General features: G+C 36.7%; 2 protein-coding genes across 2 annotated transcripts; one reads left to right on the plus strand and one right to left on the minus strand.

Moving 5' to 3' along the window:
• Window positions 1-359: 359 nt before the first annotated feature.
• LOC144020858 (uncharacterized) lies at window positions 360-15716 on the minus strand. The gene is made up of 19 exons (XM_077524723.1): window positions 15545-15716; window positions 15186-15461; window positions 14955-15048; window positions 14667-14734; window positions 14477-14542; window positions 13724-13876; window positions 13515-13580; window positions 13300-13428; window positions 13075-13128; window positions 12790-12861; window positions 12606-12677; window positions 12215-12286; window positions 12028-12099; window positions 11641-11712; window positions 11460-11531; window positions 11073-11141; window positions 10642-10710; window positions 10336-10399; window positions 360-804 (listed from the first exon to the last, which is right to left on the minus strand). Exons 2-19 carry the CDS (start codon window positions 15402-15404, stop codon window positions 788-790), a joined length of 1500 nt encoding a protein of 499 aa, XP_077380849.1. The 5' UTR covers window positions 15405-15461; window positions 15545-15716; the 3' UTR covers window positions 360-787.
• Window positions 15717-24871: 9155 nt separating this feature from the next.
• Window positions 24872-27333, plus strand: LOC144020083 (uncharacterized). The gene is made up of 4 exons (XM_077523125.1): window positions 24872-25206; window positions 25355-25438; window positions 25990-26191; window positions 27124-27333. The coding sequence occupies exons 1-4, from the start codon at window positions 25129-25131 to the stop codon at window positions 27279-27281; spliced, it is 522 nt and encodes a 173-aa protein (XP_077379251.1). The 5' UTR covers window positions 24872-25128; the 3' UTR covers window positions 27282-27333.
• Window positions 27334-27850: the final 517 nt, after the last annotated feature.

The raw sequence follows: 27850 nt of genomic DNA on the forward strand, positions 1-27850 counted from the left end.
ATTTGTCCACATATATATATTTACATATGCATGTAAAAAAATTATGTCAGGCTAAACTAAATGGTTGATTAGGCCCCACACATTTTCACCTTACCATACCCGGCCCTCTTTGCAAAAGGTTTGAACACTCCTGGCCTAAACCTAGGTGTATACTCAAACTATGCACGCACATAAAGCCTGGAACAAAATGTGTAATTTAGAGGGTTCTTGTTTTGTTTTTTGTATTCCTTATATTTCATGTCATTATACTTGACACACTATTTTTACTACTCACTGAATCAGTTATAAGAACATTTAATTGATACAATCCAATCACATCCTAGAGAATTGAAAACACATTCAATCATGAGGTTGTTAAGACACATTTACTTCTGTAGCACTTAACCACAAACAAGTTGCGACATCCCCTGATCTAACCCTCCAACCGGGCAAGGAAAAACTCAAAAACCCCATTTAGGGAAAAAGTGAGAAACCTTGAGAAGGGACCACAGAGGGAGGGATCCCCCTTCCAGGATGACCAGGCTGCAATAGATGACGCATTGGCAAGATTTCACAAATACTGTAGTATAGTGCTGTAAAATGTTAGCTCTAAAGGCAAGACAGTCATTGTATTGAGATGAAGCGCCACAAGTAGACATTAAAGTGCTTCTTCCCCAGGAACTGGCCTGGTCAGCCAATACAGATTTCTCCATAGCAAAGCCTCTGGGGATGCGGCTTTCCTCCTCCTCAGATCTTGTCGCGGCCAGTCAATGCAGAATCCATACAGCAAAAGCATCACATTCTCTCATCACCACCTAGCCCCGCCTCCAAGTTGGAGGTGGAGCGGGCAAGAAAGAGAGGACAAGCAGCAGTCAAACAGGCCAATGTATGATTTTCACAAATGTAACTGTGGACTGTGTAACAATTTAAGTTGGTCATTATCAGCAAAATACAAATGTTCTTGTCTTCGTCACGAGTCTTGCTGCAGCAGTTTTTACTAACTGCAGGCTTTTCTAATACACCTGAAAACCACAAAGGATGTCAATCTCAAAAGTCACTGCCATAATGTAAATGTTGGTACGCACAGGGCTGGCGCACCCTATACACAAAGTACGCATAGTGTGTGGGGCACCATCGACGGTGTGGGGCCCCATTTGCCTGTGGGCACAGCGCACGCATGCATTTGACATGTTTCATCTGTGAACACCCGTGCCAGGGGGGGGGTTATCACTCGTCCTGCAAGCACTAGATGCAACATTACTACACTTGTTTTCATTTTAAGACATGAAGAACCCATTTATTGTGATTATCAGTTACATAAACACGTTTTTTTTTTTGGGGGGGGGGGGGGTGGTAAGGGAGAGAAGCAAAAGAAAACGAAGCACGTCAGTCACATTCGGCGGTAAACTCTTGTAAATTCAATGACTTCTCACACAGTTGGATTTTTATTTAGATATATACAAACATACATAGAAAAACTCATTCAATGTATCAAACAGAAATAAATACTACATGAGCACTTTAGAGGGTACTTGGAATAATTTTATAATTTAAAAGAATTGTGATATCATAATGACATGGAGCTGGGAGCAGGCGACTGATCAGATGCGATGGAAATGTGCGTGACATCACAGCAGGTTTCCCCTCTCTTCTGCGGTTTGCAAGTTGAAGACGTAAACAGAAAGTAAAAGAAACAAGAAGTAAACAATGACCGAACGCGCAGCTAAACAAGCCGTGCCTTGGCGTCATCTTCCCAAAATGAAACAGATTCGACAAGATGGTGACCTTCCCCGTCGTTTTTCTGGTGGTATTTCGTGAAGTAAATGAAGAGGGTTGTGCAAGGCAAGTACTCAAAAACAGTTAACACAACAATCCTGTTGAAATAAGCTAGTGGAGCAACATGTGGAAAGCTGCACAGGCTGCCGACGTACCATTAGCAGTTTAGCCGCTACTAAGTAGCCGTGCAGCCAGCCACCAGACCAAAGCAGCAATCAATCATATCTTTTGATCACTCCAACCCGTGTGAATTGCGAATGATTGCTGGTCTGCAAAAACTTGTTTGAACCAGTCTATGGCACAACAAAAGGTTGGGGTTGGGTCTTTAAGCCATGCAAGCTATTATTGTTGTATTAGAAATGCCTCCCACTCCGCGAAGAAAAATAAAATAAAATTTGGCGCACCATCACACTTTTAAGCTTAGGGCACCCAAAGGTGCACTGCGTACGCAAACAGTTATTTTCCAGTGGTAATATTCTTGACATTATTTTAAAAGTAAGAGGATTCCGATAATTTGTTCTAGAACTACATCCCTATCAAGTGCCACTTTTGTCAATGCAAGTGTGTAAAAATCCGTTTGTTTTCTGGATCGTTATAAGTGTGTATTTGTAAAAGAACACACAAGCCCTTCATGATCACTGAAATATGTCGGTAAAACTATTGACTGCACATCATAATATGTAGTTTTAACATACACATGATCAATTAGTGTACCTTTTTCTGTTGTGGATTCTGCAACAAACTGAGAATACCCTCTGTCTGTTACAAATTTACAGATTCTGGATGATTTCAGAAGGTCATCATTGAAATCTCCCATAACAGCTATTGTGTTACTTTGAGGATCTAGCCAATCAAGTAACTTTCCTAGATTTTCTGTAAATAAAGACATAGGATATGATGGTGGTCGATAAATGACTGCTATTAATATATTGTAAGTTATACATTTACAAGCCCAACATTCCAAGTTGAAATTTGGTAGTTTGAGAATGTCATATTTCATATTTTGTGAAACATACATGCCAACACCACCATGTTGTTGGTGTTGCAAGGCAACCAAAGCAGGGTGGTTGCCATTGTATGCTAAAGCACGTGGCGCACTGTGAAAATTGTAACCATTAAGTTGGACTGCTTCCATTGAAAAAACAGCCGGTAGCCAGGTTTCTGTAACAGCAATACAGTTAAGCCGCATATTCTGTGTGCACAATGCCAAATCTGCAACATGACAAGTCAAATTTTGCACATTCATCATAAATAAAGAAAAAGCTTGTGTGTTGAATTTGGGTTTTGTTGTGCATTCTATCGGGAATTTGGGCATGCTCTGAATTGCATCTTTAATGTGATCTTTACAATACAGAGCCTTATCTTCAAAATTTTGAATAACTAACCCTGACAGACTGGTAACACGACTTAAGGCCACATACGCCTGTCCTGCGGAAAATATTTTTTTGAGAGACACTACTACATTGTCAACTGTAATTCCTTGTACTTTATGTATTGTACTGGCCCACGCAAGTTTTAGTGGAAATTGTCTGCGCAACCCTCCTTGTTTTGTGACTCTTTCTTGTTCTGGCATTATCGCAGTGGCACCCATTGAAACAAACGAATTGGAACCTGTAGATAGTTTCCTACTCTGAGCGCCTATTTGATCATCATCAAATTTCACATACACTTTGTGAGGAAATTTATTATTCTGGGTAGTAACAATATGTGTTACTGTACCACATACACCATTTACCAGACCATCCGTAACATCCACATTCTTACACAACATAACTCGTGCATCTTTTCCCAACAACAATTTTTCTGCCAAACATGCATCATGAGTTTTTGCGTGGTGTCCACTTTTTAACTCTAGTTTTCCTGTTTTCTTATTAGTCATGAAATCCTGAGCATCTATCTCGATATATTCAGGACAAGTCTTAAATAGCTGCTGAATGTTGTGTTCATTTACTTGTTTATTTGTAGGAAATATGTGCAATGCGGAGCTAACTTCACCAGTTTCACAGCGTTTTAGAATTTCTATATCAGTTTTTAACATTGGGGTGCCTTTGGAACGAGTTCGTATTCTATTCAGCAACTCAGCAAAGACATGGTCTTTTTGCCTAACTATGTCTTTCAATTCGACAACTCTAAATTGATCAGACCACAAGTTAAAACCAACATCATCGACATACAGGGGTTTTCCTTTTACTGGAGGCAACTGGAAAAAATCTCCGACAGCAATTACACTTACTTTACCAAAGGGGTGAACGTCACCAGTTTGTTTAATTTGCCTTAATCTACCATGAATATATGATAACATTTTATGATCAACCATAGATATTTCATCTATTATGAGAATTTGCAAATCACTATAGTTAGCGCGCAAAGAATTAAGCTTTTCTTCACCTAATGGTGTGTAAGGTAAGCGACAATCTTTGCCTATGCTAAATGTATGATGGATAGTTGATGCATGTAAATTGTATGCAGCAATCCCTGTTGGAGCAGTTATCAAAACACAAACACTGTCAGGATGGCAACAGATTGTTGACAACAATCTAGTTGCTTCATACTGAATAGCTTTTATTAAATGGCTTTTTCCTGTGCCGGCACCACCTGTAATAAATACATGGAATGGATCAGGATTTTTCCCTGCTACCTTTTCTAAACACCATCGTCGAATTTGATAGAAAACAGACAACTGTGTGTCATTGAGAGATCTAATTAAAGCCAAGCCGTCACCTCTGCTCATTATATTATTTCTCTTTTCCAAATGTGCTATTTTTTGGTTACTTACACCTAAATCAGGAATATTTTCTACATGTTCGTCGACGATCTGGTCTTTGTTTTTCCGTTCCTCCTCACATTGTAATCGCTCTAGTTCTTGCTCGGGGAACAGCTCACACCAGGCATTTTCTAAAATGCCATCAGAATCTATCATATTCTGGATAGCTTCCAATTCATTTGCTTCTATTTCAAATTTACTTCTATTCAAATCAACAACCGACTTTACAGAATGTTTTAAACCATCACTCAACCTCACATGACCATTTTTGTAAAACTGTTCAAATAATTCACAGTTTGGTGGTTTCAGCTGCGCATCTAACCGATATGGTAAAAATAACTGCATGATACTTTGGTAAAACGATTCTGGATTTTTACTTTCAGAAAAGCGCATGTACCGAACTACTGCAGGTTTTGTGCGTGTTCTTTTTGCAATGAAACCGCAATCATTAATCAGTGTTATCCGATTTTGGCTTTTCTCATTCTTACTCAAAACACGATACTCTGATGCAAATGTAGCCATACACATATCATTAAAAGCTGCATCATTTGGTCTATTTTTATACCGTTCTACTGTACTGGTCATCCACATGTCTTCCGTGGTAAGATTACGTGAAGCCGCCTTTTGCCTTAACACATTTAAAGGCAAACTCATTTTCACTTGATTGTCCCCTGTTGGTACAAATACTACTTTCCTTGAGCATTCCTTCAGATGCATATTTGTTAAACGATAAACTGCCTCTTGAGCCCCCACCTCTCTATTGTGCAAATAAACACTACCAAGATTTTTTAATGCATCTTTTGCAGAAACATTTCCATCTTTTGCAGCTTCCCTTTGAGCATTCCTTAACAATAGTCCAATTTCCCTTTCTGCCTTTGAAATATAAGAAATTATGTACACTATACATGCATATGCATCAATAACATACTGTATGTCCATGTTAGCATTCCAACATTTTAGTAGTGACTTGTTATACTGATTTACCCAAACCGCGTTAACATCCCTTTTCAATACAACTTGTGTATTTCGACTAAAGCGTTGATATGCATCCTCAAACATTTCTTGATTTATGCCAAGGCTTTCAAACAAATGTTCCACAGAGTCGTAGGTAGCATTTTTATCTGAAAGAGCAGTTTTTACTGCTGTCATAATTTCTGCTGCTTTGGTAGATTCTTGCTGATCCACATTTTTACACGCACATTTTGCTAAAGCATCTTTATCTACCTTACATTCACATAGTTTTTTGGAATTTTCATCAGTTTTCCGCCGGGAAATAAATGTCCTACTTGATGCTGGCCTGGGATAATTGAAACGACAAACTGTGTTTTTCTTTTTACATGATTTGGTATGTTGCTTTGAATGCTCCTGTACAGATGTGACTATGTCTAATAATGCCTTATCTTCTGAGGGCAAATCACATGTTACATATTTATCTATAAATTCACATACTTCATCATCTGTATTTTTGTCAATCTGTGGAGCATTGAAAATCCAAAAAAAGCAGTGAGTATGAGGTGAACCACGCTGTTGAAATTCCACCCTATGAAAGTAATCCAGGACTTTACCAATTGGATCTAAATCTGACATAATCACCTCTCGCAAAAAGATATGCCACCGAAAATCAAAATATCTTGCTGCAGCAACAGGATTGTGACGCAGCAGTTCACATTTGTCTGCCCATTCCAAGTCTTCGACTGTCTGTGTTCGACCTTGGGTTTTCAAAATACTGTAGAGAAGAGTTTGCCATCGCAGGTCAGCCGAAGAAAATGAACAAAACCAGGTAGGGACACCAAGTTGACGGACACAAGCTACCAGGTCTCGTTGAACTCCCTGCCAAAATGCGGGGGTTCCTCTTATAGGTTTAAGGAAACGATAACCTTCATCAAACTTCAATAAATCCCTCAATGAATCTTCATTTTTTAACATATCTTCGCTCAGCTTTTTTAATGTTTGACCTTTGTTTCCTTTGCGCAATGCAATGGATACACTCGAAATAACCTGTTCAATCTCAGACATGTACTGAGCAAAAAAGATATATTCAACATTTTGTGCAAACCTCCCATCAGCATGTAAAATTCTGTTGTTGAAGTAACGCGCCAAAGTGAGTCGATATTGCCGACTATCATGGTATGTATTTCGTCCCTGTGGAAATAAGACTGGGAAGCATTTGGCTTCATTTGTATGATCAGAAAGCAATTTCACAGGATTGTTCCCTTCTGCTGGTGCCAAATTTAATACATCATCAAAGTATTGATCAAGCGCTTCCTGACCAATATCAACAGGCATCAGACAGGTGTCTTGAAACATACAATGTTGTTGTCTATCATGCAAAAGCTCGTCTTCAACATTTGAGTTTTCACCGCTTTCAGCATTATTGACATTTTCTACGACTTCACCTTGTTGCCTACAAAACTCATTTATCCAAGCTTCGTTAAAATCAACATCTTTATAATGCACATTTGTTTGTTTTAAAATTTGTAATGCTTGTCTGATGCGCATTGTATCAACAAATTGGTATTCATAATAACCTTTATATGTTAATTTACGCTTCAGTTTTACAGGCAATAAAGATCCTTCCATATTAGAACGAGGCAGCAAATTGTTTGTTTGCACAATATTGGCTGGAACACATGTCACTGGTCCATGTACTCCATTTTGCCCACCTTTAGGTAATGCTAGCATTTTCATAAACGGTATATGTAAGGCGATCAAATGTTGTTCCAAGCTATTTAAACATGCCAATTCAGGTGGAATTGGTTGGACTGACAATTTGTTAATTACGCATTCCGGAGGTATTTCACCTTGAATAATCTTACTATTGCATGTGAAGCAAATCCACAGCTGGCCTCGAGCTGACTGTAATGCCATACATGGTATTAGACAGTCTGTACTACATTTGTGCAAATATTCTTCTGTTACACATTTCTCAGCTATTAAAGCTATTTTTTTATTCTTCTTATAATTATCTATTTTATATAGTAAAACCTGGCGTCTAAACAACAATCTATGGCAGACGCTACAGACAAATTCAGGCCCGTTTTTTACTTTATCTAAAAAATTTGCCATTATGAAATCTATCTGTGTTGACTTTTCTTTTCTTTTTTGAATCCTTAATTTGGTAGCTGCTTTTACTTTTTTCTTGTGATCAGGATTACTATCATACTTACTTTTACTTCGAACTTTTACATTTTGCCTGTGCACTACATTATACCGATAATTATTTATGCTCATTTCTTTCACGTTTTTCCTATGTTGTTCATTTTGCCAATATTTCTCTGTACTCCTTTCTTTAACTTTTTCTCTATGTTGTTTATTTTGCCAATATTTCTGTGTACTCCTTTCTTTTACTTTTTCTCTATATAATTCGTTTTGCCAATATTGCTTTGTACTCTTTTCTTTCACTTTTTCTCTATATAATTCGTTTTGCCAATATTGCTTTGTACTCCTTTCTTTCACTTTTTCTCTATGCAATTTGTTTTGCCAATATTTCTTTGTAATCGTTTCTTTCACACGTTCTCTATACAATTCGTTTTGCCGATATTTCTTTGCACTCCTTTCTTTCATTTTTTCTCTATACAATTCATTTTGCTGATATTTCTTTGCACTCCATTCTTTCACTTTTTCTCTATGCAATTTGTTTTGATGATATTTCTTTACACTTATTTCTTTTACTTTTTCTCTGTGCACTGTATTTTGCTGATAATTGATTATACTTTTATCCCTAAGTTTCTCCCGATGTAATGCATTTTGGCGATATTTCTCAACACACATTTGCTTTAGTTTATTTCTGTGTAAAACATTTTCTTGATATTTACTTGTCTTGAGAGATCTATACTTAAGTATTAAATACTTAGAAATAAACCTATTACTGTTTGCACATTTTGGTTGAGCTGTAACATCCTCAATATTCACTACTTCTTTCTTAATAGTTAACGTTTTAGATGAATTCAAATTGTCAGTATCGTTTGCACCTTTAATACTTACTGGTACACATGAAGCCTGAACCATATTTTGACTTCGGAAATTGTATGCTTTGGAGTTGGCCAGATTGGCTTTACATAAACCATAACACCTTTGCAGTTCTGGATTATGCACACAAATAACAGTTTCATAATGATTACCATTGCTGTTTTCTAGGTAAATTCCCTCTTTTGAATTTGAACTATATTCTAACCACTTGCCATCATAATATGTAAATATATTTACCCCCAAACAATCTGCAGTTGCTTGAACCTCCACTTCAGTAGCCCAAATGCCAACATATCGCATTTTTGATTTTTGTATATACTCACCCACTGATGAGTACTCACTTCTTAAAAATGTTTCATACACAATTGCATTCAATTCCATTTGTTTTACAACAGCTAGTCTGATTTTTCTGTGGTTCTTTTGTGAACCACACACAGCTTGAGATACTGCTCGAAAAAAACAGTTCCCATCACCCATTATTTTCTCTTTCTGGCATGGAGGCCCCAATAAACCATCACTTGCACACTCTTGTGCAAAAAATTTATCTAAATCCCATTTAAAACGTGTACATAAAGTTTGGGCGACTTGTTTACCAATAGGCTTAAACTGGATCTTTTTATAAGTCACGTTGCCCATTATCTGAACATCTTCATTCAGTGCAGTGGCATCACAACTTTTCAATGTCCTTGAAATTCTACTTCTCAATGACATCTTACTTCGCTGTGAAACAGTACAATCTTGTGTAGTCATTTCAAAACCCTTTACAGAGGGTTTAGCCAGTTGACCCACTGACCATTGACCCATTGCTTGCAGTGTGTCTCGCTGATGAAAACCATTCAAGCTTCTGTCATCAAAACGCTCTAAAGCATCACTTGGAGCTCCAAATGGCACTGGTTGTGAATTTATTTTGTCAACCTCTGTGTATGTATAGCGCTCAAATGTAGTGCTCTTATCAGCCAACCCTAAATTACATGTAACTTCAGCCAGGGAATCCAATACAATCATTCCAACACCCTTTACTGAGTGTTCATATGAACTTGTTTGTGTCCACACAACATGAAAACATGAAAACTCAAAAAATGTTGGCCCCGTACATGTTTTTTTTGTCAAATTACATATATGATCATAAACATCTTGAAGACAATTAAAGTAGACTATAACACTTTTACCATCACCATCTGGCAATCCACAAGCACTGCGAGCATGGGAATCGAACACTGCATACTGTCCATTTTGGCTAATGATTGCACATGTATAACAACCCATGGTCAGCAAACATAAATCTACTTGATCATGTATCTTTTGCAATCCGTTGAAAATAGTCACGTCTTGACCTTCCACAATATTAGTTTTATTTACCATTGGTAAAAATCCAGACACCACATCTATTTCCTTAAACGCAAACTGCTTTCCTTCAAAAACCAGCTGCTTTGGCAAGTCTGGCACCATTAAATAGTTATTTGAGCTACTGAACTTGTCACTATTCTGCAATAATGTATACAAATGATCACCTAAAACAACAACTTTGTCTAAATCTTCTGAACACCATGAAAACACACTCTTAACTGTGTGATTTGCTAGACCCACATATGCTATAGCCATACACTGCTTACCTGGATGGTTCAACCGACTGTCTCCTTGATGAAAAGACCCATTCACACTTCTGCGTTGACACTCTAGAGCATCACTTGGAGCTCCGAATGATATTGGATGAACATTCATATTGGAGCCGTCAGTATGTGCATAACTGTCATATGTTGTATCCCGATCAGTCAAGTGTAAATCACATGAAACATCATCCTCTAAAACATAACACAAAGATGTATTTGCATCACCAATGGTCTTACTTTGTATACTCTTGGGACTGATCTTGGCTGCATGCTGCATGTGAGAAGTCCTCTCCCTCGGCAACTATAGGTATATGACAAAAACAAATCTTTAACAAATGATTCATTTATTTATTTAACATTACACAACATCACGGAACAGGCATAGGATAAACGTTGCAGAAAAATTGTTAGATATCTTATCTATGTTGTTACAACTTCAACATTCGCCCAGATGAATGGCAACATCATCAACAACAAACTACATCACTACATAGAAAACAATGTACTTTTATGGAACTTGTCATTTTATAGCAGAACACGAACCTCCTGCACAGCCTCTTTCACACCACTGGAACAAGACAAACTTGCATCCACCAACGGCCGTTGTGTTACCTATTAAAAAAAAATAGACAAATAAAATATAAGTAATCCATACTTGCTATGTGAATATATACAACAGTAACAAGGGTAGACAATGAAATGATGTTGCATGCTCCATGTATCCAACAAACAACTATGTTATGTTTTCATGCTTTCACCATTACTTATGCAACATTACAAAGATCACTCAATTCATCCTCCTTAGTTTATTTGATTTATACATAAATGACCAATATTGCTAAAGCTTCAACAATGTGCTATATCAATAACATAAATAACAACCACCATGGCTACATCATCAACAACAAACTACATCACTGCATAGAAAACAATGTACTTTTATGGAACGTGTCATTTTAAAGCAGAACACCAACCTCCTGCACAGCCTCTTTCACACCACTGGAACAAGACAAACTTGCATCCACCAGTGGCCTCTGAGTTGCCTATTAAACACAACAACAAAAGTCATACATACTTAGAATGTATACAACAGCAAAAAGGTTAGACAATGAAATGATGTTGCGTGCTCCACTGAGCCAACAAACGACTGTGTATGTTTTTCATTGTTTTACTATTGCTTGCACATTACAAAGTACACTTAATTCCTCCTCACTAGTCTGACTTGATTATACATAAATTACCAATATTGTTAATGCGTAAAGAATGTGCTATATCAATAACATAAATAACAACAACCATGCATCACTAATAAGCACTTAGAATTGTCTTTCTTTTTTGAAATTGTAAAACAATAAACTAACCTCTTGCTGCACAACCTCTTCCATAACACTGGAAGAACAATGACTTGCATCCACCACCATCCTTTGTGTTGCCTGCAAAACAACAACTACAAATTAAGTTATATCATTTATATAACAGGTCACTCATTGCTACAAAACGTGTTCTCTTCTGTAAGGTGACATTCTAAAGCAGGCCACAAACCTCCTCCTGCACAGCCTCTTTCACGCCACTGGAACAAGACAAACTTGCATCCACCAGTTGCCTCTGTGTTGCCTATTAAACACAATAACAAAAGTCATACATACTTAGAATGTATACAACAGCAAAAAGGTTAGACAATGAAATGATGTTGCATGCTCCACTGAGCTAACAAACGACTATGTATGTTTTTATTCTTTCACTATTACTTGCACATTACAAAGTACATGTAATTCCTCCTCATTTGTTTGCTTGATTATCCATAAATTACTAATATTGTTAATGCCTAAACAATGTGCTAGATCAATAACATAAATAACAACAACCATGCATCACTAATAAACACTTATCATAATTTTCTGTTTTAAAATTGTAAAGCAAGAAACAAACCTCTTGCTGCACAACCGCTTCCACAACACAGGAAGAACAAAGACTGGCATCCACCACCATCCTTTGTCTTGCCTGCAAAACATCAACTACAAATGAACTTATATAATTTATATAACAATTATCACTCATTGCTACAACACATGTTTGTTCTCTTCTATAAGGTGACATTCTAAAACAGGCCACGAACCTCCTCCTGCACAACCTTTTCCACACCACTGGAACAAGACAAACTTGCATCCACCAATGGCCTCTGTGTTGCCTATTAAACACAAAAACAAAAGTCATACATACTTAGAATGTATACAACAGCAAAAAGCTTATACAATGACATGATGTTGCATGCTCCACTGAGCCAACAAACTACTGTGTATGTTTTTTATTGTTTTACTATTACTTGCACATTACAAAGTACACTTAACTCCTCCTCACTAGTCTGCTGGATTATACATAAATTACCAATATTGTTAATGCTTAAGCAATGTGCTAGATCAATAACATAAATAACAACAATCATACATCACTAATAGGCACTTATCATAATTTTCTTTCTTTTTTAAAATTGTAAGTAAGAAACAAACCTCTTGCTGCACAACCTCTTCCACAACACTGGAAGAACAAATACTGGCATCCACCACCATCCTTTGTCTTGCCTACAAAACAACAACTACCAATGAACTTATATCATTTATATAACAATTGTCACTCATTGCTACAAAACATGTTCTCTTTTTTTAAGGTGACATTCTAAAGCAGGCCACAAACCTCCTCCTGCACAACCTTTTCCACACCACTGGAACAAGACAAACTTGCATCCACCAACGGCCTTGATGTTGCCTATTAAACACAGTAACAAAAGTAATACATACTTAGAATGTACAATGTTGCCTGCAAAACAACTAAAAATTTACTAATTTATATTACAATAACTATTGTCGCTCATTACTATAAAACATTTTATTCTCCCCTTCTCAAACTGAATAACAGCAATTATAAACTAGTCTAATATTTACATTACTCCCCAATAAAAAAAAAGAAAGAAACACAAACCTGTGACTTTGTCCTTTTGAAAACAACTCTTTGTCCATATCTCACTTTTGATATCTAATGACAGACAAAATATATATATATTTATATATTCCACACATGCAGATGATAGCTTCTTTGGACCACTATACACAATTTAAATGTTATCAATCAAGAAGAATGTGTCACGTAAATGACTGGACTCACTTAATGACAACACCTGAACCATGACATTTACATGAAAATTACCTTTTTGTCTCTTGGAGCAGCCTTCACAGGGCTGGACAGATCTGATGGTTTTATCTTATCCATCGCACCCAACATTTCACTGCTGAACCAAACTGGGGTTAGAGGAATGAAACATTCCTTTAGCACAACCTGTGAAATACACATTTTGAAAATATGTGACTGAATGCATCTTGTCTATAACAAATACAGTATATAATTATTCTAAACAAACTAACGTTATGCTGAATTTTCCTCTTTTTGGGAACCCCGTCAGAGGATTGTTCAAGTCCTGCTTGCCTCCTCTGCAATGACAGACATCATCATTTTTATTTATCAACCTGTACTGACCTTTATTTTGCTCAACTTTGGAGAATCTAATGTAAAACAAATATATCACAACACTAAAAACTACAACAACCATGCTATTACTATATGCAACCATTACCTTCCTGCCTGGTCCAACAACAGTCCACTCAAACGGGTTCAATCGACGAAGAACCAAAGTCTCACCCTTCACCACAATTTTTGGAATAGTTTTAACCACTGGTAGCCTCGACGCTACTTGTACCTCCAACTTAGGTGTTTGGAGGTCAAGTTGCTGATAATAAAATAAACAAAATAATAACATGAATTATAATATTTATGTTACTTATATATCACTGATATTTGTCTAAATCATGATTCACAAACAGCATTACATAAAATACATGTCAAATACATACAGGACTGTCTCAGAAAATTATAATGTTGTGGTAAAGTCCATTATTTTCTGAAATGCAATTAAATACGCAAAATGCTTCTGGATTCATTACTAATCAACTGAAATATTGCAAGCCTTTTATTGTTTTAATATTGCTGATTATGGCATTTTCTGCCAAATATCTTATCTCAAAATATTACAATATTTCCTCAGACCAAGTAAAAAAATGTGCCATAATCAGCCATATTAAAACAATAAAAGCCTTGCAATATTTCAGTTGATTAGTAATGAATCCAGAATGTATGGCATTTTTGCTTATTTAATTGCATTACAGAAAATAAAGGACTTTACCACAATATTCTAATTTTCTGAGACAGTCCTGTATATACTGCATTCAGAAAAATGTACATATTTCCATACAACTACACAACAATTTAAGCACATTACAAACATAATGCAAAACTAAAATGAAACAAATAACTATATGAAATGGCTAACCTGATGAACACCATCACACATCAACTGCACAAGGATACTCATCCCATGATCATCACTCAAGTGCACCTGCAAAAAAAGTAACAATTTTATATCAGTACTAACCTAACTATTTTATTCCAGTACTACCATACAAATCTAATCAATGTGCATATCCAATGATTCCCAATTATTACACCATAATGGAACTTACACCATCTTTACTCCACAGCTTCAAGTTCTTCAAAGGGAAGAACGCTGCAATAGACATGTACTTGACCCCTTAAAAAGACATTGGGAGAGAACATCCTTCATTATGATTTTCTACTACAGTCAGCAATAATTTTATCCAATTCAGGATATCTACGTTTATTGCCTATTAAAATCTTTTTACATTCATAGTTTATATTCTGTAGGATGCACAGTTTACAGTGTAACAAAAATGCACACCATATGATATAACATGTAAGACCGAACTGAATGTCATTATCTAGTAACTCACCCATACGTGCTGACACACGATGAAACTCCTGACGCAAGTAATCCTGCTGAGTCACATCCACGGTTAGACGTGGAGGAAAGTCCAAGACAAACACCTATTCAAAACAAGCAGTGTTTATAACTAATGTTTGTACTATTTTACCCATGAAAATATTTCTACATCACACTACAATCGTGTATACATCCTCATAATAGTATTGCTCATCTATTAATAAACATGATATACATGTACCTTATTAGGCCAGCGACCACAGACAATACCAAGGAGTCTGCAGAAATCTGCTCCTGCCTCGTCAGGGGTGCGGCTGGATGTCAGGTTATTGCTAGGAGCCAAAAGACAAACCACGTCTGGTGTTCTAGGCACAACAGCATGCTGCACCTCAGTAGTCAACTCAGTTGCACAAGCTCCGGGTGTCGACATGACACCAAAGGAAAAAGAACCCTTTGGCATCTCCACAAAACCATCTGCGATGCTCCGTAGGTGCGAGTCTCCAATGAGCAAGACAAACTACATGACATAATGTACAGTATTTCATTTAGCACAATCACCATCTATTGTACTTTTTTCTTAAATGTAGAAACCATTTATACCTTCTTGTTTGGACACTCAGAGGGTATGACCAACTTGTGGCTTCGACCAGTAACGCAAGAAATTGCCCATTCTTGCACTTTGTGACGACCACCTGTACCACCACCTATTAGCACATACAGAAATAATCATTATTGAATTACATTTCATGACAACAAAGGTAATAAAACACTGTTTAAATTTTTCTCCACAATTATTCATCAGACATCTTCGTGCTTAAAATATTAAACACAAATAGTAGCTACTTACGTGTGCGAGTTGCATGAAATGATTGCTGAACATCACCAAGTTGAAGACGTTCAGTCATCCTCTTTGTGGCTGCCTGCGAACGATGATAGCCTTTCCCCCGAGGCATCTGAGAAGCTAAGTATCTACACTCCAATTAAATAATAAATATTGAATATACAATTACCTGTTACTACTAAATAAATACATAAACTAGAAGATACTCCAACAGCTGAAATAACGTTTGTGGAAATCTTGCTGTCTGTGCTCTCTGAATCTGCTGACGCAAAACCAGTGAAGAACAACAAGAGGAAGTCTCTTTCAGTGACGGTGGTTTAAATGTAGCCGCCCTTGAAAGAGTCAGACTTTTGACCAATAAGAACAGAAGGGGCGGGCGAAATATGATACTTCTATGAAATTTAAACATCAACACTGTTACACAATGAAATTTAAACATCAACACTTTTATACAACTACTTTTATGTTTTGTAAGCTATGTGCATTCTGTTTGTTTCCTATTGCCTTTGCTAATGATTACAATTACTTCACATGTACAAGAAAATTTTAAATAATTTTTAGCACTCCAATTTCACAATTAACAGCATTTATTTTACTTACTAGAAATACTTGTAATGCTAACTGATAGTATGTAGAAAATATTGCTTTTTGATCTGTCAACATCAATATCCATACATTCCTGTGTTTTCTTGTCAATCAATTAAAGATACTGATGTTTCAAATGCTACTTAGAAAATTGTATTATATATCATAACATGTCACTATCAATACTTTCATTGTAGCACACAACATAGATACAATTATTATTCTTACTAATTGTCACTCACCACTTGTGATCATGCTTTTTTATCAACTTTTATTAGCTCAGTGGCCACATGAAGGACAATATACTCTATAACTAAGTTGGCTAGACTGATAACATCATGATATATAACTTAAATACAATCGGCATCAGTTATAGACAGATTTTTGCTATTTGTAGAACAGCCCTAAATAGCAAGGCTCAACTGTAAATACATTTTTCCTAAGAATAACTCACATGCAAATGGAACGTGGCAACACTGCCTATATGAGTTCCGAGCGTGTTATATCTACCTGTCTTTCATATATATATTATTTCTACAATGTACTGTGTGACACAATTAATGAAGTTATTGGACATTAATTCACACCATATTGTGTTTGTGTTACCAATAACTGAATGAGTGTCATATTCAGCACATTTATGTTTGTCTGTCTTTTTTTCCCCAACAATCCATAACTTTAGCTTGTGTGTAAAATAATGACATGCTGATCCATTCCGTGTTCTAATTGATTGGTCATCTAAAAACTACTTTTGAAATGACAGATTTCTTTGTTTTGATTTTGGCCATCTGATTAATTGGTAAGACATTACTCATATTATTATTATTTTTTGTACCATACAAGATTATCTCTTGTGCCACATTAAACCCCTTTGCAGGCCTGAGCCAAACCACAGTCCATACATTTGATACCACTGCTTTATTTCAATGGTCAAGTACTTCATAACCACACCTACTTATGCTTGTCCTTGCATATATAGTAGACAACAAAGAGCTCTTTCAACAAAAGACATTTCCATCTACAAAGTCATACAAGGTAAGCACTCTATAAATTCTGCAATCACTACACTTCTATTCCTAAATTATCACTTCAAATACCAACAATGGTTAATACAGCTACAAATTTCTTGTATGTTTATGAAGTATGATACTGTATTTATTTCTACTCCTTTGCTTTTCTACAGAACATGAACAAATCACCAAGCAAATTCTCTTTTGATAAAGACCCTCTAATCATCTCCATACGCAAAGATTGCCAACTTTTTTCCGTAAGTATACAATACATAAACTAAACAGGACAACTTTCTCAATCATATACAGTATGCCATACATATATGTATTAAGTTCTCATTTATTAACAGGTTTGTTAAAGGCACCTTTAGTGTGTTTTTCTGTTTGTAATGTTTCTCCACGAGCACGTCTAGCCATTGATTTCATGTAGAACACATATGCTAACCTTTTAGAGACAATTGAAGCTTACTTGCACAGTAGCCACTATCTTAACCACTTAATTCACATGTCTACTTGACAACTTATTACATGTAGTGAAATGGTACTTTGTGCGTCTTATGCTTTTTTCTGAACACTGCTTTTCAACTCTTTCCTTAAAACCAATACATGCGGTACTGTTATACTGTATAAATATATATGTCCGTGTGTATATATTTGTATATTCTTTCAAATAAACTCGTTTTGACACACACAGCCATTGAGTAACATGGAAGACACACAAACACTAACACAGCAAGCATCCCCATCCTACACATTGTGTATAATGAATGACATGTTTGACAATGGACATTTTTACATTTTTTTGTTAATGCACGTTCCTTTTTTTCTGTTAGGAATATCTTGAAGGTAACATTGGACTGTTAACTAAAACACTGACTGATTATTGAGCCGCAATTTCTCAATGTATATAATGTGAATACATACTACACTTGATTACTTTCAAATGTGACTGATATCATGTAGCTATGCTGTGATCTTGCCCTCTTTCATCCACTGATAGACACTTCAAAGTTCTTTTTTTTCTGTATCTTCTCAAAATAACTGACATATTCATGGAAAAGATTGTATTTAAATTCTATCATTATTAATTACTATTATTATGTTTATGTCTTTGCCCCTGATTATGATGTTTCTATACCATAGATTTTTTTTAAAAAATTTTTTGGACATACTGTGACTTGACCATTACAATACTAATTTTTACTAAGAAAAAATCAATCACACACCATAATATTTTATACTTATCCTGCATGTATCTGGACACACCATGCCAAATTTTACACTTACATAACCATTTATGTACCTGTCGTATCCTTACTTTTATTCATCATTTCATCACACAATCCTAAAACATTGCTTTTTGACCCAGAGGATTCAACTATACCATTTTTGCGTGTCTTATTACTTACTAGCTATATTATTTATTAACGGGCAAAAACTATGAATATAAGATCACCGTCAAATATTACGTCTGTAATATCCATATACAGTGCATTACATAATATGCATTTGTATTAAGACACTACCATGCTAAAAATATGCACACGACTGTTCTGTAAACTACACCTAAGACAACCAAACTTCACAGATCTAACATGATTCTTCATTCTTTTTTGTTCTACAGATGTATCAAATGCTGCCACACAGACAGAAGAAGCCACTGAGGACATGCACGAAGACGATGATCACAATATAACAGGACAGGTTAACCCCCCTGAAGTTTTAGCCCGCAGGTCAAAGCGTCCTAGGACTAATTCATCCATGGAGGTTACATTATCCTAAGACAGACTATGTGCTAACCCAAACTCTTTGACCCCAAGGGATTCATCTGTCCCAGAAAACTTTTACACTAAAGAGTTTATCTGTCCTAGGGCGCTGTTAACCCCAGGTTAAAGTGTTATTTAATCTGTCCTGTTACAACAGCTATACATAAACAGCTGCATTCCTCTCCTGTTCCATCTCTCGCACTTCTTTCATCTCTTTTTCTCCTCTACTTATACCTATGCTTGCTCATGTGCTTTTTTCCCCTTTAGATGATGTCATTGGTTAGCCTGCTTCAAAGCTACATTTTTTCTTGAATAACTGTCACACATTTACTGTTTGCTGGACCCTACAAAACTGTCACAATACTTCACTATGTCATGAATACATATGTGTTGCACAGCGACACCACATTAAGAGTCATCAAAAAGCTTTTTATTTGATCACACACCATCTCTGTGCCATGCAATGTTTTCAAATGAACAGATGCTGGTTTTGAATATCAAACGAGCGACTTTTCATGAAACTTTGCACACACATCAGAAAGTCCACACTTTTGAATTTATTTTGGGAATTGTGCATCATTTTTGGCCTTTTACTGCACCTTTTTACACACAAGGCACGGCAAATGCATTTCTATTTTCCATGGTCCTTGTCTATTTAACAGTACCCCAACGTGCAAGTCCCCCGACTTGCATATACCCCAACGTGGCCCGGGTTGCGAGGGCCCTTTATAGCTGCTCGCAGCTCTAGTTAGGGCCCGAGCAGCGACCGCTGCGAGGTCCCTATTGTTCCTGAAGGAATTCTTATTAGGGCCCGAGCAGCGACCGCTGCGAGGTCCCTATTGTTTTTCAAGGAATTCTTATTATTAGGGCCCGAGCAGCGACCGCTGCGAGGTCCCTATTGTTCCTGAAGGAATTCTTATTATTAGGGCCCGAGCAGCGGCGGCGGCGGTGCCGCTGCGAGGCCCTATTGTTTTTGTTGGAATTCTTATTATTATTATTATTATTATTATTATTCTCCGCAAACGATCACATTTTTGAGACACTAAACGTGACCGAAAACTCACCAAACTTTACACGCACATCAGGCCTGGCGAAAAATTTGATATTTTAAAGTCGCCATACATGATAACAGAAAAATGGCTCCTTAGCGCCCCCTACATAGGTTAAACGGATCCCTGTCCCGCTACGATTGTCCGACGGCTATGAAAATTGTGTGGCACCTGTAGCACATCCCAATGAACAAAAACCTCTTTGAAGTGTGTACCCTAAAATAGACAGAAAGTGAGGTATGAGTATTTAAATGTCCAATTTTTGCCAATTTTTGCACATTTACAGGGGTCATACTTTTGCCCGCTTCTCCTACACGGTTAACCCGATTGACTTCAAACTTAGGATGGACCATCTCAACACCTGGGACAACATCATTGTGAAAAATGAAAAGTTTTTGATATAATATATGACGGCGGCGGCGCATCAAATTTAGAGTTTAAAAATTCTTACTTCACGAGGCATTGCCGGTTGTACGTTTAGTCTAGAGCTACGAAAATTGGTACACATATGTAACAGACTATGACCTACAAAAAACTCTTTTTGAACCATATGCTAAACCTAACAGGAAGTCCACCATTTTGATTTATTTTGGAACGTGTTGCCATTTTTTTGGCCATTTCATTGGGGCCTTATTTTAACGAACTCCTCCTACAGTGTTTATCCGATCATCTTCAAACTTGGTGTGATTCATCTTAAGATGTTGAAGATGAAAAGTTATTGAAAGCTTTGTATTTCGTCGGACGCTGTTGTCATGGCATACACTGTTTGCAAAGGAAAAAAAATATCCTTAAAGAAGCATTGCCAGTTGTACGAAGCAGCTAGAGCTACGAAAATTTGTAGACATATGTAACAGCCCAAGATGTACAAAAAAGTCTCTTGGTGCCCTGTGCTAAACCCAACAGGAAGTCCCCCAGGGGCCGGGCATCACATTTTGAGCTAAAAAAACTCCTCTTTAACAAAGCATACCCGGCTGTACGTTTCACCTAGAGTTACCAAAATTTGTAGAGGTATATAACAGCCCTCGAGGTACAAAAAACTCTTTTTGAACCATATGCTAAACCTAACAGGACGTCCGCCATTTTGATTTACTTTGGAATGTGTTGCCATTTTTTTTGCCCATTTCATAGGGGTCATATTTTAACAAACTCCTCCTACAGAGTTTATCCGATCATCTTCAAACTTGGTGTGATTCATCTTAAGATGTTGAAAATGAAAAGTTATTGAAAGTTTTTTATTTCGTCACACGCTGTTGTCGTGGCATGCACTTTTTGCAAAGGAAAAAAATCCTTCTTAATGAAGCATTCCCAGTTGTACGAAGCAGCTAGAGCGACGAAAAATTGTAGACATATGTAACAGCCCAGGATGTACAAAAAAAGTCTCTTGGTGCCATGTGCTAAACCCAACAGGAAGTCCCGTAGGGGCCGGTCATCACATTTTGAGCTAAAAAACTCCTCTTTAACGAAGCATTCTCGGTTGTACGTTTCACCTAGCGCTATGATAATTTAGAGGCATACATAAGAGCCCACGATGTACAAAAAAGTCTCTTGGAACCATGTGCTAAACCAAACAGGAAGTCCGCCATTTTGATTTATGATGGGATTTGTTGCCATTTTTTGTGGCCTTTTTCAGGGGTCATATTTTAACGAACCCCTCCTACAAAATTTATCCGACTGTCTTCAAACTTGGTATGTTTCATCTTAAGATGTTTAAGATGCAAAGTAATCGAAAGTTTTTTATTTTGTCACACGCTGTTGACATAGCAATGCATCGAATTGCACACCATATTTTGCGTTTTGATTAAACAGACAAAGCATTCCCGGTTGTACGTTTCACCTAAAGCTATGATAATTTGCAGGCAAACATAAGAGCTCAGGATGTACAAAAAAAGTCTCTTGGAGCCATATGCTAAACCAATCAGGAAGTCCACCATTTTGATTTACGTTGGGATTTGTAGCCATTTTTTGTGGCCTTTTTTAGGGGTCATATTTTAACGAACTCCTCTTACAAAATTTATCCGACTGTCTTTAAACTTGGTGTGCTTCATCTTAAGATGTTTAAGATGCAAAGTTATCGAAAGTTATTTATTTTGTCGCACGCCGTTGTCATGGCGATGCATTGTTTGCCAAGTAAAATGCTGCTTTTTTGTTTTGGTCTAAACATGTGCAAAAACTCATGAAACTTTACACACACATCAGGCTTGTCATCAGCATGAATATTTTAGAGATTTCTTATTCAATTTGCAATAAATGGTTCAATAGCGCCCTCTAGACATTTTTATGAAGCTTTTGCAAATGTTTTGTGTTTTATGATTCAGCTAGATTTGTAAAAATTGGGATACCTATCAGCCTAAGACTTACAAAAAGGTTTCTAAAGCCATATGCTGAATCAAAAAGGAAGTCTGCCATTTTGATTTACTTTGGTATTTGTAGCCATTTTTTGGGGCCTTTTATAGGGGTCATATTTTCAACAGAACTTATCAGATCGTCTTCATTCTTTGGCGTGTTTCATCTTAAGATATTTAAGATGAAAAGTTATTGAATTTTTTTATTTTGTCACACTCCTTTGCTGTAGCCATGCATTGTTTGTGAAGAAAAATGCTTTTTTGAGAGTCTAAATATGGGTGAAAACTCAACAAAACTTTGCACACGCACCAGACCTGTCTGGAACATGAATATTTTATTTAGAGATTTGTTGTGCAATTTGTAATAAATGGCTCAATAGCGCCCTCTAGACATTTTTATGAAGTATTTCCGATTATATGATTCAGCTAGATGTGTGAATATTGGCAGGCATGCCGAATATATTCAAAAAGTATTCTATATAGCCATGTGCCAATCCATTTTGATTTTATTTTGTTAATTGTGCATCGTTTTTGGCCTTTCCATGAAACTTTAAAAACACAAAGCATGGCAAAAACGTTTACAATTTAGATGGTTTCCTATTTGACAGTACCCCAACATGCCAGTACCCCGACGTGCAAATACCCCAACGTGGCCCGGGTTGCGAGGGCCCTTTATAGCTGCTCGCAGCTCTAGTTATTATTCTTCTTCTTCTTCTTCTTCTTTTTCTTTGTTATTATTCTTTTCCGCAAACAACCACATTTTTGAGGCACTAAACATGAACGAAAACTCACCAAACTTTACACGCAGATCGGGTCTGGCGAAAAATTTGATATTTTAAAGTCGCCATACATGATAACAGAAAAATGGCTCTGTAGCGCCACCTACATAGGTTTAACGGATCCCTGTCCCGCTACGATTGTCCTATGGCTACGAAAATTGTGTGGCACCTGTAGCACATCCAGATGAACAAAAACCTCTTTGATATGTGTACCCTAAAATAGACAGGAAGTGAGGTATGAGTATTTGAATGTCCAATTTTGGCCCATTTTTGCACATTTACAGGGGTCATACTTTTGCCCGCTTCTCCTACACGGTTAACCCGATTGACTTCAAACTTGGGCTGTACCATCTCAACACCTGGGACAACATCATGGTAAAAAATCTAAAGTTTTTGACATACTATATGACGGTGGCGGGGCATCAAATTTACAGTTTCAAAATTCTTACTTAACGAAGCATTGCCGGTGGTACGTTTAATCTAGAGCTACGAAAATTGGTCCACATATGTAACAGACTATGATCTACAAAAAAGCCTGTTGGTGCCATATGCTAAACCTAACAGGAAGTCCGCCAGAGGCGAGGCATCAAATTTTGTGTTTCAAAATTCTAACTTAATGAAGCATTCCCGGCTGTACATTTCACCTAGAGTTACCAATATTTGAAGACATATGTAACAGCCCTCAAGGTACAAAAAACTCTTTTTGAACCATATGCTAAACCGAACAGGAAGTCCGCCATTTTGATTTACTTTGGAACGTGTTGCCATTTTTTGGGCCATTTCATAAGGGTCTTATTTTAACGAACTCCTCCTACAGAGTTTATCCGATCATCTCCAAACTTGGTGTGATTCATCTTAAGATGTTGAAGATGAAAAGTTATTGAAAGCTTTTTATTTTGTCGCACGCTGTTGCCGTGGCATGCACAGTTTGCAAAGGAAAAAATTACTTCTTAATGAAGCATTCCCAGTTGTACGAAGCAGCTAGAGCTACGAAAATTTGGAGACAAATGTAACAGCCCACGATGTACAAAAAAGTCTCTTGGTGCCATGTGCTAAACCCAACAGGAAGTCCCGTAGGGGCCGGGCATCACATTTTGAGCTAATTACTCCTCTTTAACGAAGCATTCCCGGTTGTACGTTTCACCTAGCGCTATGATAATTTAGAGGCATACATAAGAGCCCACGATGTACAAAAAAGTCTCTTGGAACCATGTGCTAAACCAAACAGGAAGTCCGCCATTTTGATTTATGATGGGATTTGTAGCCTTTTTTTGTGGCCTTTTTTAGGGGTCATATTTTAACTCCTCCTACAAAATTCATCCGACCGTGTTCAAACTTGGTGTGTTTCATCTTAAGATGTTTAAGATGCAAATTTATCGAAAGTTTTTTATTTTGTCGCACGCTGCTGCTATAGCGATGCATTGGTTGCCAAGTAAAGTGCTGCTTTGTTTTTTTTTATCTATACATGTGTGAAAACTCGTGAAACTTTGCACACACATCAGACTTGTCATTAACATGAATTTTTAGAGATTTCTTGTGCAATTTGCAATAAATCGCACTCTCTATACATTTTTTATGGAGCATTTCCGATTGGATGATTCAAGCGCGAAATAACTAAAGATGACTTGACTTGACCTAGATTTGTGAAAACTCAGAGGCATACCTATTATATTATTATTATTTTTTGTACCTTACAAGATTATCTCTTGTGCCACATTAAACCCCTTTGCAGGCCTGAGCCAAACCACGGTCCATACATTTGATACCACTGCTTTATTTCAATGGTCAAGAACTTCATAACCACACCTACTTATGCTTGTCCTTGCATATATAGTAGACAACAAAGAGCTCTTTCAACAAAAGACATTTCCATCTACAAAGTCATACAAGGTAAGCACTCTATAAATTCTGCAATCACTACACTTCTATTCTTAAATTATCACTTCAAATACCAACAATGGTTAATACAGCTACAAATTTCTTGTATGTTTATGAAGTATGATACTGTATTTATTTCTACTCCTTTGCTTTTCTACAGAACATGAACAAATCACCAAGCAAATTCTCTTTTGATAAAGACCCTCTAATCATCTCCATACGCAAAGATTGCCAACTTTTTTCCGTAAGTATACAATACATAAACTAAACAGGACAACTTTCTCAATCATATACAGTATGCCATACATATATGTATTAAGTTCTCATTTATTAACAGGTTTGTTAAAGGCACCTTTAGTGTGTTTTTCTGTTTGTAATGTTTCTCCACGAGCACGTCTAGCCATTGATATCATGTAGAACACATATGCTAACCTTTTAGAGACAATTGAAGCTTACTTGCACAGTAGCCACTATCTTAACCACTTAATTCACATGTCTACTTGACAACTTATTACATGTAGTGAAATGGTACTTTGTGCGTCTTATGCTTTTTTCTGAATACTGCTTTTCAACTCTTTCCTTAAAACCAATACATGCGGTACTGTTATACTGTATAAATATATATGTCCGTGTGTATATATTTGTATATTCTTTCAAATAAACTCGTTTTGACACACACAGCCATTGAGTAACATGCAACACGACCACAACGTTTTGCACCAACACGTTACCTCTGCTATTTAGAATCATGGAATCTAACATGACTGATTTTCATTGAATGCTTTGTCATTACAGTATGCATGCATTGATCATGCTTTCAGTCGCAACGACTTATACCAGCGCAGCCTTGATCTTCATTCCCAAATGAACCAACTAGTCCATGTGACTCGAGTCAATCGAGCACTTGAAAAACAGATAGACTTCAAAACCAAGCTTGTGAAAGAACTCCAGACTGCATTGGATATAAAGGATGCATGTGATGCATTTGTCCGTGATGGTAAGCTATATGACATGGAAGACACACAAACACTAACACAGCAAGCATCCCCATCCTACACATTGTGTATAATGAATGACATGTTTGACAATGGACATTTTTACATTTTTTTGTTAATGCACGTTCCTTTTTTTCTGTTAGGAATATCTTGAAGGTAACATTGGACTGTTAACTAAAACACTGACTGATTATTGAGCCGCAATTTCTCAATGTATATAATGTGAATACATACTACACTTGATTACTTTCAAATGTGACTGATATCATGTAGCTATGCTGTGATCTTGCCCTCTTTCATCCACTGATAGACACTTCAAAGTTCTTTTTTTTCTGTATCTTCTCAAAATAACTGACATATTCATGGAAAAGATTGTATTTAAATTCTATCATTATTAATTACTATTATTATGTTTATGTCTTTGCCCCTGATTATGATGTTTCTATACCATAGATTTTTTTTAAAACAAATTTTGGACATACTGTGACTTGACCTTTACAATACTAATTTTTACTAAGAAAAAATCAATCACACACCATAATATTTTATACTTATCCTGCATGTATCTGGACACACCATGCCAAATTTTACACTTACATAACCATTTATGTACCTGTCGTATCCTTACTTTTATTCATCATTTCATCACACAATCCTAAAACATTGCTTTTTGACCCAGAGGATTCAACTATACCATTTTTGCGTGTCTTATTACTTACTAGCTATATTATTTATTAACGGGCAAAAACTATGAATATAAGATCACCGTCAAATATTACGTCTGTAATATCCATATACAGTGCATTACATAATATGCATTTGTATTAAGACACTACCATGCTAAAAATATGCACACGACTGTTCTGTAAACTACACCTAAGACAACCAAACTTCACAGATCTAACATGATTCTTCATTCTTTTTTGTTCTACAGATGTATCAAATGCTGCCACACAGACAGAAGAAGCCACTGAGGACATGCACGAAGACGATGATCACAATATAACAGGACAGGTTAACCCCCCTGAAGTTTTAGCCCGCAGGTCAAAGCGTCCTAGGACTAATTCATCCATGGAGGTTACATTATCCTAAGACAGACTATGTGCTAACCCAAACTCTTTGACCCCAAGGGATTCATCTGTCCCAGAAAACTTTTACACTAAAGAGTTTATCTATCCTAGGGCGCTGTTAACCCCAGGTTAAAGTGTTATTTAATCTGTCCTGTTACAACAGCTATACATAAACAGCTGCATTCCTCTCCTGTTCCATCTCTCGCACTTCTTTCATCTCTTTTTCTCCTCTACTTATACCTATGCTTGCTCATGTGCTTTTTTCCCCTTTAGATGATGTCATTGGTTAGCCTGCTTCAAAGCTACATTTTTTCTTGAATAACTGTCACACATTTACTGTTTGCTGGACCCTACAAAACTGTCACAATACTTCACTATGTCATGAATACATATGTGTTGCACAGCGACACCACATTAAGAGTCATCAAAAAGCTTTTTATTTGATCACACACCATCTCTGTGCCATGCAATGTTTTCAAATAAACAGATGCTGGTTTTGAATATCAAACGAGCGACTTTTCATGAAACTTTGCACACACATCAGAAAGTCCACACTTTTGAATTTATTTTGGGAATTGTGCATCATTTTTG

This window comes from Festucalex cinctus, chromosome 6 (assembly GCF_051991245.1).
Source record: "Festucalex cinctus isolate MCC-2025b chromosome 6, RoL_Fcin_1.0, whole genome shotgun sequence".
Lineage (NCBI taxonomy): Eukaryota > Metazoa > Chordata > Actinopteri > Syngnathiformes > Syngnathidae > Festucalex > Festucalex cinctus.